Source organism: Thermobia domestica, chromosome 5 (assembly GCF_964235325.1).
Source record: "Thermobia domestica chromosome 5, izTheDome1.hap1.1, whole genome shotgun sequence".
Classification (NCBI taxonomy): Eukaryota; Metazoa; Arthropoda; class Insecta; order Zygentoma; family Lepismatidae; genus Thermobia; species Thermobia domestica.
In genome coordinates this window covers 282,487,518-282,502,343 of record NC_137458.1, presented here as the reverse complement: position 1 = coordinate 282,502,343, position 14,826 = coordinate 282,487,518, and the positions used below count along the sequence as shown (strand labels likewise).

At 36.4% G+C, this 14,826-nt stretch overlaps 1 protein-coding gene across 11 annotated transcripts in view; it reads left to right on the top strand.

The window, feature by feature from the left end:
• Window positions 1–14,826, top strand: part of LOC145686670 (uncharacterized) — a 165,190-nt gene that overhangs the window by 91,224 nt on the left and 59,140 nt on the right. For 10 of the 11 annotated variants that reach the window (XM_081760180.1, XM_081760170.1, XM_081760172.1 and 7 more), the window contains 2 exons: window positions 1,904–2,053; window positions 2,733–2,819. In XM_081760180.1, coding sequence (XP_081616306.1) covers window positions 1,904–2,053; window positions 2,733–2,819 — 237 coding nt within the window. The remainder of the gene's footprint in view (window positions 1–1,903; window positions 2,054–2,732; window positions 2,820–14,826) is intronic. The other variant, XM_081760176.1, reaches the window with a different exon arrangement.

Below are 14,826 nucleotides of genomic sequence, written 5' to 3'. Positions count from 1 at the left end.
CCCTACGAGAACATTTTGCAGTTTAAAAGGCAAAGTAATAACAAGAGGAATGTCAATTTTGTAGAGAAAGAATGCAGTCAATTGAATATATAGGTTGAAAAGGTTCCATGAATAATCCTTCTGTCAAAATGTGCGCAACTTTGAGACCGTGAAGTTCATTTCGGTATATTAGATCACTTTGAACTGCAATGCACCTTGCGAAAATCGTTCAAAGGCTGCATGAGATTTGAGTCTAATAGTTCTTTAATCCTCACATCTCTGGGTTCAATTTCTTAGCCGTTGGTATCATGATCGTCTTCAGGAACCTTTGGCCACTTTCCTGTTTCATATATTTCATTGCAGAGTAGGTACAATTCTTCCTTTCATAGTTCTGTGTCCTCCGCAATTTCTCCTTACTTATATTACTCCCTTACACTGTTCCTTTGGTTATATTTTGCAGTATTTGACATTTATGCGAGAGAGTTTCCACAGTTTTGGACCTCCCTGTGCATATATAACTGCACGTATTGCAGCAGGGGTTCTTTGAATCACTTTCACAGTAGTTGCAATCGATTTAGAAAGGACAATTACGTATAGAACGATAGAGAGATGACCATCAACTTGAATAGTTTCAGAATAAACTATTTTTGTCCGCTTTTTTAAAGTTTCCGACCACTGTGCAGCGGGGCGGAAGATATGCCAGGTCTTTGGTGAGGGTGTCGTGACTACGCAGGCAGTGCAGCGGTGGCTTAACAAGTTTGAGGACAGTGACGAAACACTCGAAGACGCACCACGTGCTGGAAGACCAACACATATCCAAAATGAAGATTTTCATGCAGCAATTAAATTAAGGTGCATAGTGGCCAGACATCTGAGGAACTGGGATTACAATGCAGTGTGAGTGGAGAAACCATTCGGTAACACCTCCATCAACTTGGAGAGCACTCTAATGTGGACCGATGGGTCCCACATGATTTGACTATGGGTCAGAAGGCAACGCGAGCAGATACCTGTGTATCTTTGCTGGCTCGTCTGTGAAAGAAGCCATTTCTGGACAGGGTGTTGACATGTGGTAAGAAATGGGTCGGTTCAAAAACAGCCGAAACTAGCTGCTCAAGAAGGTCCTCTTGTGTGTTTGGTGGACTGCTCGTGACATTGTGCATCGGGAACTGCTAGCAGCAGATCAGAGCATCAATGCAACTGTGTACTGTCAGCAGTTGAGCAGTGTTAAGTAAAATTCAAAACTCTGGAGCCAGAACTTCTTAATCGCAAAGGGGTCCCCCTGTCACAGAACAACGCTAAGCCCCACGAGGCTAGGAAGACCCGGGACAATTCTACGTCTTGGGCATCCGCCATACTACCTGGACATTGCACCGTTCGATTATCACCTTTTCAATTCCTTGGACAATCACCTTAGAAGACGCCAGTTCAAATCTCTAGAAGCGGTACAAAATGCACTCGATAAGTTCTTCGCTTCACAGCCCACCAAGTTCTACAGCGATGGAATCCATGGCCCTCCACAACGTTGGCAGAATGTCGTCGATGCCGATAGGGACTATTTTTCATCTTTCAGGTACGTCTTAAGTGAAATATCTATGTTCGAAGGTGGTGGGTGAAGAAGCGACAGAACTTTCTTGGTTACCTTTATAATAGGTCGGTTTCGGTCCGACTAACGGGTTTACTCAGCCTGTGTGGAATTTGTACCTGGGGTAGAAAGGCAGTTAGAGCGTTTTACTAACCCCGTACATTTCTATCGTCCCTAAGCTAAATTGGCATGTCACAGATTGTAGATGTATCCTTTCATTCTTTAAAAAAGTACTAACAATTACTTCTGTTTTAACATTCCAAGTAACTTAAAATCAAATACTATACTTTTATATTTGAAGTGAAACCCTTCGTAACTGTTTCCTTTTGTGTTCTGCAGGTTCTGTCGCTGAAAATAGTATTAACTCCCCTTCAGCAGTAACATCGGTAAAACAACCCAGTGAAACGCAGGAGATAGCACCTTCAGAGACTGAACCTGATTTACAGAGTGAAAAGCTGTTGAAAGAACGACCATCGATTCAGCCATCAGGTAATTTTAATAGCAAAGATTCACTTCATTAGAATAGAGAATTAAACTTGCTGTATTTAGTTAGATGCCGAGATTCGGAAGTTATTATGCTAATTAATGTAATGTTAGGAGATACTTGGAGAGCTTTGTCCAATGGATCTATTAGAACATAATGTGTAAGTTGGTAGTGAAGTTTTGAATGAAGATCAACCAACTGAATTTTCGTCAATTGAAGCAGTGCAGAATTCTATTTATAATTTGCCCACTTTATTAGCACAACTGGAAACTGGAGTCGTAACATTCTACCATAAAATAGTAAGTGATGTCAAAAACGTAGAAAACGATTCTCTACTAATAGAGGCATGAGAAAATAACTCGAAATGTTGTTGTGATAAGCATAACAGGTCTTCAATATAAATAGCTGTCATTGTGCGGTGTGCGTTGCTGATAGTATCCAGAATTGATGTTACAGTTTGTAGGTACGTAACGAACATTGAATCTTTCAGTATTATTGCACTTTTTAGTCTTGTGTTATTGTCAATATTTCTGTGGCAGTTGTTGCTAGCATCAATATTGCATTTTTCAACTTGGAAAATGAACTAAAATTTTACAAAATGATAATTCTTAGAAATAATAAATATATTCAGTACCGACAACATTAGACTTAATTCTCAACTTTCTCATATTTTATCTATTACAGGTGTAGGAAATCGTATATGGTTGCTGGAAGATGAAGAAAAGCTTGTCCAATATTTTTCACGTTATCTTGAAGAAGAGAGAGCACCAAGTATGTAAAAATTAAACAAAATACATTTCTTCCTCATGGTTTATGTATTTATATCTTCATATGTCGTGTGATTCAGGTGTATTAAATAGAAGAAAGTAATTACTTAGAATTTAACACATTAAACTAAGACTCGGTAAAAGGAAATTAGGAAGGGTAATTAGTTTCCGTAGTTGCGTAAAATTAGAACTGTAGAATCAGGTAGTACGAAACCCATGTAAATAATAATATGAAGAAGAATGTGAATATCTTTATTTACGGACTATAAGACACACTTTTTTCTTCGAAAAATTGCCTCCAAATCTCAGGTGCATCTTATACACGAAATTAATATAAAAATGTCCAGTGTTTGATTTCATATTCCTGCCTGCCTTAAAAATGGCCATATATTCGATATCACTGTCTGGCAACATTGGATTCAACTGGAAGCAACGGTGCACCGATGCGACGAACATGAGTCACAGGGATTCACAAGGTTGGTAACACTGTCTCCCTCCCGCCCCGCCATCACAAAACCCAGAATCACAGTCTGGAATATACAGACCGTGAACTCTGCGAAAAACTGGAAAGAAGGCGAACCGTAGTGCTTCTAACATGCGACGACGGAACTAACCAGTCAGTCTGTTGGTCGACGACCTAATAATAAAAATGGTAAAAAATTTTACAGTATTTAAAAAAATGATTAAAAATTAAGACGCGTCTTATATAGTGCGTAAAATACGGTAACGCTAACATTTTCTTATATGAAGTGTTTAACTCTTGTAGTTATATTTAAATCGATTAATGTTTCTGAAGATATTTCAAATTCCTGTGGAAAACACAGTATCTTGCAAAATTTTTAGGTCTGTAGAGACAAACCCAAGAAACTTTTAAAAAAATAATAATTCCTCAAAGAAAACAAAAAAAAGTTATAGACCAATCGTGGTGTACGAATGTGTCATATCAGAATTATAGGATCGTAACTTAATCATAAGAATCAAATGTCGAATCAAACGTCAGTAAAAAATAAAAAAGATAAACAAAGAAATTTAAATAAGCGAGTTTCGTTTCACAGTATGAAACTACGGTACACTTTCAAACTATGGGAACTCATTATCAAACTTGGAAATAGCACATCTGTAACTACTAATTGCAATTTCCTGGGACGCTGAATCTATATCAGAAAGTTATTACTCGTTATGCCTTACTATTTTTATTCTGTGTCGATAAAGGTTGAAACCAAAAATAGTTAATTTTAAGCACTTCCAAATTCAACAGAGTGTTAAGGAAAGAGATGAAACATAGTCTTAAAAAGCATTAAAAAAAAAAACTATATTCCTATATCTATTATGATATTTGCTCAACTGAAATCACTGTTAAAAGCAGAAATAGCAGTAAATTTCAACCACTTCAGATTTTGGTAGTGTGTTGCGGATTGTGATGCTATGTGTTGACACCCTGAATCGTTTGCAGAAAACAGCTTGTTTCTACCTAATACCATTTTGTTATATGGCGATAAATATTGAAACCGAAAATGGTTTAACTACTTCCGGTTTGAATAGAAGGTTAAGGGAGGATATTCTTAGGACGATAAATCAATTGCAAAAAAACACATCTCAATATCTTACCGTTTTTGCCCTATAAAACCAGTATTGAAACCGGAAGAGGTAGTAAATTTGAACCACTTACGGTTTTGGTAGTGTGTTCGGGATTGTCATAGTAAGTTGCTTCGAGCCGCTGCATCGTTTGCAAAAGCCCGCTTCTCGCTAGCTGTTACCGTCTTCTTTTTATGGCGTTAAGCGTTGAAACCGGAAATGACTATTTTGAACCACTTCCGGTTTGAATTGGGAGTTAAAGGAGATAGAAAGTATCCTTTGAACGATAAAAATATCTCGATATCTCTTATGGTTTTGCTCTGATACCTGTTGATAGAAGCACAATCGGACAATATCTTCTATAACACTACCAACACTTATATATAGCTGTCTCAGTGGTAGAGCGTTCACCTACGGTCCTGGGTTCGATCCCAGCTCGCGCCGTGTAGACTTTGTGATGGACAAACACCGTTCTCGTGGGTTTTCTCGGGGTTCTCCCGTTTCCTCCCACTTTCTTCATTCCACCATTTCATTCATTTCTCATAATTACCGTCTCATTTAGCCTAACGAGCATAAACGTGGGACGTAAAACTTAAAGATTTCATTTTTTACTTATATGTAGCATAGTTTGGAAGTCTTAAAAATTTTGTTATTTCTAGTCTTTGATTCCAGTAATAGAGTACTGGATGTGGAGTAGAGGCAGTGACAGTGTTAACCTAGAAGCGTAGGAGGAAATCTATTAGAACGAAAATCAGTAACTCTAAACAGCTACATTTTCCATGTACACTGTTACATTAGTGGAATCTGTAACTCAAAATAATCGTTATACTCTTTTTACTCGACTTTGATCTGTTTATGCTCCTTTTAGTATCGTTCCGACCAGTTTTTGGCGGACTATAGCTCCGAATGATGCACTTGTCTACCCATTTTGATCTATATATGTATTTGTGTTGTACTGTAAGGAATAATTTTCCATCAAACACATTACACACACACCTAGAAGGTATATGACAACATTTTCACTAAATACTTCATTAGATAGATAGGCGAACAAGTAGCAAGTAACAAGAATGGACGCATATGATTCATAAATGGTTTCCAGAAACATATTGTATCATTCCTTGTGATGTACGCTCATGCTTTTTTTTTTTTAAAAAAAAAAAAAAGCGCATACTGTAACGCACGATTTTTTTTTGCAAATATTCCATTTTCCTTACGTTTATGGGTAAAATTCAGTTATTAGTAAGCGGAGATAATATAAAGCAATCCATCTAACAAGTAAGGGACCATATGGTTGTCGCGCAAATCAGATGCAGACATACGCCATCTGATTGAGCATGAAAAGATATGGAGAACACAGAAATTTAAGGTGCTAAGGGCCATAGGGAGGGGAGCGAGGAAAGAGGAAACATTGAATGTCGGCAAAATTGAAGAAAGTCAGGAATGACGGGAAAAGTTAATTTCGTGCAAACAGGGAAAGAAAGTCAACCAAAAGAACGAAACTAAACGTAACAAGGGCATCAAGGACGAAGAAAGATCATAATCAGGGTTACCATCCGGACCGCAGTGTTGCCAGCCCTGCATAACATTGATATGGAAGGTATAGCTCAGTATAGCAATTCATGCACAAGGAAAAATATTAGTAACACAAAAGGCAATTGAAAAGACTCTGTACACGTGCGTAAAAAGGTTTAACGATAGTCGTGAGTGAATAATGTACATGAGGGATGACAAATATAGACATGAAAGTGAAGGGGGTGCACATGATAACACAGAAACGAAAGTGTTTGGAAGCATCGTTCCATGATGATGATGAGGATGATCGGTGTTCTGCCCGAAGGCAGGTTTTGGCCTGAAGGTCCCAGGGCTGGATGAACCCATGGTGGTTTGCTATTGCCTTCTATGGGATGATAGTGACGTATAAAGGACGGGAGCTACAGTTTTACTTTTGGATCGGTAAGGATCGTGTTTTGCTTTTGGTTGACTCCTAGACTCCAAACAAGGATGACACTCTTTACAATATGACAGTTCCTGACGGTGTTCAGTTCTACAAAAAGCTGATTCCTCCGAAATGTACAGCCTTATACAACCTGTTGATGTGTTCTTCTTTCGTCCATTCAAAAACATGGTGAAGTTCATCACAGATACGTTAGCGTCCTCCAGTATTAATGGGTAGCAACGTGAGAGCTTTCTCCGCCTTCAGTCATTTGTTCATTACCAGTTTTCCTCTAGCCGATTCCAAAAGATAATACGCTTTGCGTTTTTCAAATGTGGCTACTTCAATGAACATCCTGGACAGCTTGAAACATCTTCCGCATATTGCTTTGAAAAAGGACTCACAGAGAAATGCTGCAGAGACGCGTGTGACCAGCTTGCTTTCATCCGCTGTGCTCACTGCGAGAAATGTTTGTGTGTTGACCACGCATTCATTCGTGATCCTCACGTCAACTGCAATTAAACTACAAATGGTGCGTACTGTTCTCTATTTTCCTCCATTTGTATTCACGCGATGTAATATTCACTCACGGCTACGTTAAACCTTTTTACGCACGTGTACAGAGTCTTTTCAATTGTCTTTTGTGTTACTAATATTTTTCCTTGTGCATGAATTGCTATACTGTGCTATACCTTCCATATCAATATTATGCAGCGCTGGCAACACTGCGGTCCGGATGTCAACCCCGATTATGATCTTTCTTCGTCCTTGATGCCCTTGTTACGTTTAGTTTCGTTCTTTTGGTTGACTTTCTTTCCCTGTTTGCACGAAATTAACTTTTCCCGTCATTCCTGACTTTCTTCAATTTTGCCGACATTCAATATTTCCTCTTTCCTCGCTCCTCTCCCTATGGTCCTTAGCACCTTAAATTTCTGTGTTCTTCATATCTTTTCATGCTCAATCAGATGGCGTATGTCTGCATCTGATTTGCGCGACAACCATATGGTCCCTTACTTGTAAGTAGATATTTCAAAAAAATATAATAAAATAATAAAAAAATAAGCAAAAAACAAAATTATGCTCGGTTTTGTGTATACTGGCAATAATACTTTCGAGGGATTTTTGCAGTAACAGAGCACGATTGCAGAGGGAATTTCACGATTGGTAGTATCGTATTATCCAGAAGTTGAATCAAGGAACTAGAAAGTGGATTAAAATATTGCATTTATTGGTTTAAACCTAGAGTATAAATTGTCTGCCAAATATAAATTAACTTCTGTAACCAAGATGATGTACGGAAATATAGAAACAAAGAGGAAAACTGTTGTCTTAAGTTTGGAAGTGCCATGCTCTATAACCTTGAGGATTTATTTGTTAAGAAAGACAGGTAACAAAACGTAGTCTCTGTGGTCAAGTAGGTAGAGTGGAAATATAGAAACAAAGAGGAGAACTGTTGTCTTAAGTTTGGAAGTGCCATGCTCTATAACCTTGAGGATTTATTTGTTAAGAAAGACAGGTAACAAAACGTAGTCTCTGTGGTCAAGTGGATAGAGTGACGGACTGGTAGTTCTTATACTGCTTTGACACCAGATCGATTTAAAAAAAAAAAAAAAAAAAAAAAAAAAACATAGAAAGTGCATAATTTTCATGTTAAGAACCGAAACAATATAATAAGGAAATAGCTTATTGATAGTGTCCTTTAATCGACTTATTTATTCAGAATTAGAGCACTATTGGTAACAGTTTATGGCATGGTATGTTTATTCCTTCCCTCTCCGTTTTTTCACAGCAGACGAACTTCAATTCCTTCGAGTGTGACTATGTCAGGAACAGAAAAGAAACGCGCGACCTGCAGCCTTACAGTTACAGCGAATGAAGTAGAATAGCTCGTTGTCATGGAAAAAAAAAGTTAAATTATTGTTCTAATGTTTGTGTGTGTGTGTGTGTGTGTGTGTGTATCCTTTTAGAATATTGACTCTCTCTCTCTCCTTTTTTTTATATCCACAAGTGCAAGAAATGCAATCATAAGTCTGTTTAAGGAATAAAGAATGCTTTGTTTAAATAAAACTAAATTATACAGCTCTATTTGTGAGGAGCACGAATGCTTCCAAAACATGCCGTGGATATTAACTATAATCATACCGTTCTTCTGAATTATAGAGGAGCGTGAAAAACTGATAATAACATGATGTAACAGGCATAAGCTTTTTTTCTAACGTGACAACACATTAAACATAACAAATTAAATTTTTGGGATTACAAATTATCACTTTACGTGTCAGTGTAGGCCTATTCGTTTTCACATTCGAACGGCGAAAGAAAGTGTGGTGATAGTTATAAAAATCGAATACGAGATTTCAATGAATTCAAGTTACATGGCTCCTACATATCGAAAAAATGACTTTTCGATGTCTGTCCATCTATTCGTCAGTCACACTTTTACATGCACTCAAATATAGACCATACTGTTCAACGCAACTGGACCGAATTCTAGACATAACGTTTTAATAACATACTGTCGTTTCGAATTTTATATCCCTCGACACCTTAAAGTAAGGGTAGTTTACTGAAGGATGAAAATTTAAAATAATTCAATTTTCTCAACAAAAAAAGCAGTTGTGACGATTTTATTTATTGTTTATAAATATATATTTTATTAACAACTCTCCACCGTAGTGTGAATCATTTTTCCTCAACCACATTTTATAAATAAACGTATCATTAATAACCTAACAATATGACAACTCATTCGTCATGTAAACATTCAGAAGGAGTAGTTTACTCTTAAGGTGAACTTTCTCCTGATGATTTTCCCATTAACGCCTCAGTCAATTTTGTTCATATTTCGTAAAGAAATGTTTCATTAATAAACTAACATATAGCGTAAATCGTTTATCCCAATAACGTATGAAAGCAGTAGTTTTCTCAAGGATTGATTTTTTTTTTTTTTTTTTTTTTTTGAAAATTTTCCCAGTAATAACTGACAAATTTATTGTAATTTCAGTAAAAATATTTTCTGTAGTAATCTTACAATATGGCATAACTCGCTTGTTCCGAAAAGAAAAATCCAAAATAGAAGCTTACTTTGACAGTGTAATTTTTCCCGACGATTTGCTTAAAAATTACTCGAGCTACTTGGTCCAGATTTTATAAATAATTTACAATATGACATAAATCGTTTATCCTCAAAATTACAGATAGAATAGTTTACCTGTGGGGTAAATTTTTCCCGATGACCTATCCAAAAAATACTCACGAGATGTTTGTTGTTCATATTTCATACATAAATGTTACATAAATAACCTAGCTATATGGTATAATTCCCTCATCCTGAAAATCTGAAAGTGGTATATTACTTTTGACAGTAAGTTTTACCCTGCGATTTTCTCAAGAACGACTCAGGCGATTGTGTTCGTATTTCATAAATAAATGTTTTATGAAAACACTAACAATATAGCATAGCTCGTTTATCCTGAAAAGATCCACAAGGGATAGTATATTCTTGGGGTGACTTTTTAAATGATTTTCTCAGAAATTACTCAGACGCTTTTCCTTATAGTTCACATACAATTAATATATTGCTTAAGCTATTTCTAACGGAAATATGACCAATGGGTACTTTACTTTAAGGCCTAAAGTTTCTTCTAGCAAAATTTCCCAAACCACATTATTTTATTCGCAATTTCCCAAATAAATGTTTCAATAATAGCTGCAGCCTCACATGAGTCAGTGTAAGAAATTCGAGCGAGAAAGTTCAGTGCGTTTGCTACGTACCCTTTCTTAAATATATTTTTAAAATGTTACACCTAATCACAATTTTCCGAATAAAATCAAAAGTTCTTTTTAAATGTGCCCTTTTGTGGTCAAATAGTTCAAGTGCATTGGTTCTAGATTTGATTTCCAGTGAGAGCTAGTGTATTTTCGTCCAAGAGATGTGACGTTGGTGCAAAGAAAAAAGTGTTTAAATAAGCCTAACAAAGCTAATCAATGATACAAAGAAATAATACAATGTTACGAAATTATCGAAGAAACGTTGTTAATATTAGGTAGGTGCAACTGAAATGTCCAAACGATGTTTGTCAGTTCCAAAGGTAAAAAAGTGAAAAATACAATGCTATGTTTATCAGTGGCCTCTAGATAAAGCTATCCTACTAAGAAGTGATTGAGATGCCAAAAAATGTTTTAATCGCTGGAAGACATGTTAGAATACAGAGGGTTAAAGACAGTTTAATACTGCAAATCATGGATAGTCTGCACTTTCGTTTGAGGGCGAGTATTGAAGTCCGTAGGCCTACATAGGTTTGCATTGAAATGAACATTAGAACAAGGTCTTGCTGACAGGTTTGCAGTGTATTTGACGGGGTTCGATATTGTAACGATCCTAGCGAACTCCTGAGCCTTCCCCACTGTACATTATAAGTTAAATTCGTGCTTAATTAAAACTATATTTGTTTAAATTTAAAACTATTGACCGTTATCACCTGTGCACCACGGACAGCAATCCGCCATTAATTCTTTGTTTTCACCTTTGTTTTAGCCCATACATGTCTTTGTTCATGAGCTCCGTGGCTAAGCGGTTAGCGTACGCGCCTTTGACGTGGGAGACCTGGGTTCGATTCTCGGCGAGAGCTCGCGTGGTTCGGAGTCCACGTTAATCAGTAGGTTGATGTCTCATATAGCTTCGTTGCTGAACGAGACGTTAAACTCAAACTCAATGCCTTTGTTCATAAATTTCTTTGTGTATGGTTTTGCGTATACGTGGCGTGGACATTAAGTTTTGATTTCTACGCCGTATGTATATAATTACACACACACCTGTAGAACGAACACAACAAACTTGGAATATTTATATATTTTTGTGTATGGGTAATCATCACGCGGCGCTGCACGGGAATTCCACATGACAATCAACGTATTAAGAAATGTATAATAATAATAATAATAAACAGAAAACGATACAATCACTTACAAAATTTATAAACATAATTTAACGTTTATTAAAGCATATAACTGCAATGGAATTAACTTGTTTCTCCCTCTCTCTGAACGCAACAGCCTTTATTGTGCCAAGGCGTAGAAGAGGACGTATGGCTCTCACGACTTTGGGGCGGTGTGTGGTCAGAACATCGGATCCCTTTGTTGTTAGTCCTAGCTTTCTAGACCGGATGCAGTTATTCCCGGTAGAATATAAAAGCAAATAAGACTTTACTATTACTATTAAAGTAAATAATTATACTCATTCCCTCAATGTGATACTTGTGGTTGTTTAACCGCATGCAGACAGCTGATCCATGGAAGAATCATTAATAATAATAATAATAATAAATAACAGAAACTCGACAAATATTCTTCCAAATAATAGGAAGTAATTTGCGTCACACTTTTCACTTTGCTGGACACAACAGTGTGCCTCGTTATAACGATTATGGCACACTGGAATATAGGATATGTTTTTTTAATTTTTCCCAACTTTTTCAACTGCTTCAATTGAAATGGTCTGTAATAATGAGAGTCAATATAGTCTTCTTACCCTTCGATTTAGAAATAAGGTTCGCGAGAATTTCATAAACAAATAATATACTCAGAATTTTATATAGTAGTTTGTTTTACTTGAAATTACATACTTCCTGCAACTGTTTTTTGATTGAAATTATTTGAAATGAAATCTTATGTCCCACGTTTATGCCGACTAGGCTAAAGGAGCCAGTGATGATGAAAAATGAATGAAATTGTCGAATGAAGAAAGTGGGAGAAAACGGGAGAACATCGAGAAAACCCGCGCACTCGGTGTTTATCCAGCACAAGGTTCACTTGGTGCAAGCTGGGATCGAACCAAGGACCCTATGCACCAGAGGTGAACGCTCTACCACTGAAACACAACAGCATCTGAAATTATTTAAAGGAGAAAGGGACTACTTTATGAAAACTTGATGACGAACACATTTGTTAAAAAATACCAGCTTTTGATGAACTATTGCTTATGGACAGGGGCGTATTAAGGGTTTTGAGACCCTGGAGCCGACTATTTTAAGGTGACCCTATGTTATGAATAGTTGTAGCGCATAAATTTTCTTTGCTGCCTTCGACAGCCTCAGGCTTATCAAACCACCGAGGACTATGCTGTAATATTTTAATGTGCTCCAAGTTTACAATAATTAGTTTAGTTACATTCATTATTAACAGTTAAATGCTGCTGATGGAAAGACCTAAATCTAGCGATACCGCGAGCGTAACAAGCGGAAAAAAAATTAGCATGGGTCTGAAGCCTATAATATAATAAGGTGATTGCTATATTTTAGTATTAAACAGAGGGATTTTAAGGAGCCCCCTGAGCTTGAGGGTCCCGGAGCCTGGGCTCCATTGGCTTCGCTCTTAATCCGCTCCTGCTTATAGATTATAAATTCAAGGGGCCGGGCCGGGTTCGGCTAAAAAAGCCGGGCCGTGCATACCTCTAGCCCCCGTGTATATGCTATCTTTGGAAATACAGTAGAGTTTCGCTTATCCGACATAAAATAGGCAGGCATAACATCGTATGATATGGATGTGTTAAGGAAAGACCTATTAAAAGTCAAACTATGATATAATTTTACATATTACGCATCTAATAATCATGTTTTGTAAGAAATAAATAAAATGCACAAGCACCTTTTAATAAACGTGCTTTTTTCCTTTTGAGGTTCTTTTATATCAGATTACTTTGTGTCAGTGTCCAAACTGTGGGCAATGCGTTGTTGTTATAATTCTAAGAACATACCGTAATGCCGTTGATACCAGGTGGAATTAAAGAACACTTATAAATGTGATTACAATTTCTTTTCCGTTCTGTTTATAACGTTAATGTATTAGAACGATACACTCATTGCTATTTGATATTTTTGTGATGTGATATACATAGCAGACAGTTTTCCTTACATGTCTCTCGAAAATAGTTTTTTGATTTCGTTTGTGCTACAATGCAGTTTGTTTAAAGTAAACCGGTTCATAACTGAAAAGTAAGAAGTTTTAAGAAAAATACAGAACTGTTGCATTATTATTATTATTATTATTATTATTATTATTATTATTATTATTATTATTATTATTATTATTATTATTATTATTATTATTATTATTAATATTTTTAAAACATTAGAATTACGTGCTTACGAGGATTCATGTTGGGCCCCATCCGAAAAGAAAACCTGGATACGTGCCTGCACTGAATGATAGACGTATGAGTCATGGTGTAGACGGGCGTGCTAGGCGATAGAGTCCAGGGCATCAAAAACAGACAAAGACCACAACTTGCAGTTCTTCTTGCCGATTGATGCTGCTTTTTACCTGCAATGATATGTCGGATAATACGGTATGTGGAATAAATGAAGGTCAGATAAACGAGACCATGGCGCATTGGTGTTTCATGCACCTAAATCTGTAAAATATTTGTGCAGAGAACATCTTTCACTCACTAACTAAATTTGTGGGTATGATCGCACATCTTGCCTTATAAAGTATAGTCTTATAAAGAATATATATATGTATTTAGCATGCTGAAAACTTAAAGGAAGACCAACTTCAATAATTTTCTATAGCTTTCTTTTTTAATAACGGGAAACATTTTCATTTAATCACGATAAATCACATTTGGTAATAAGATGTTTGTTTCTGTCTATATATATATATATATATATATATATATATATATATTCACTTTATTGGAGACAAAATTGTTCTTTTTCCAAGAAAAGAGGATGAGAAGAAGCTGTACATCATCATAAACAGAAAACAATCGCTATTACTAATAGTACACTAATTCTGAATTAATACGTCATCAGAGGAAACAAAAAGTTATTTCCTTATATTGTTTCGGTTCTTATTAACCCTGCACCACTCGCGCGCTGTTAGGTATCAACAACTGTCGCATGGAGTCACAGTGACCCCACTTTATATTAAACGTATTTTTTGTGTACGAAAAATGTTGCAGTAAACAACTAACTAATTGTTGGCCTTGAAGTAGACAATACAACAGACAGCTAGTAGGGTGGCCGGGTCAGAATTGCCAACTATCTAGGAGAGCCAAACAAAAAATATCCCTCTGGGGTCATATTGACCCCGCGCGAGGGTTGCAGGGTTAACATAAAAATTACACATTTTCTATAATGTTTTGTAAAAAAAATGGATGGGATAGGATTCGATCTGGTGTCAAAAACGGTATACAGGGGCAAGGGGGAAGCTGTCCCCCTGAAATTTCCATGGAGGGCTAGATACTTGTTTTGCCCCTGCACTTTCAGTGTGTAAAAACATCACATAAAAGTGATTATATGAACTAAATTTTGTTTCTTTATGGTAATGTGAAAGAATTCTCTATTCCAGATTCATCTTTCTCTTTGAGACATGAGAACAGGCGCTTTTTCTCACCTCATATTAGACAGAAAGGTTTAGAAAAAAGAATTGAAAATTCTCTTTCCATTGGTGTACATTCTCAAAACACTAAATTTTTTAAGAATTGTTGTTTAAGTAA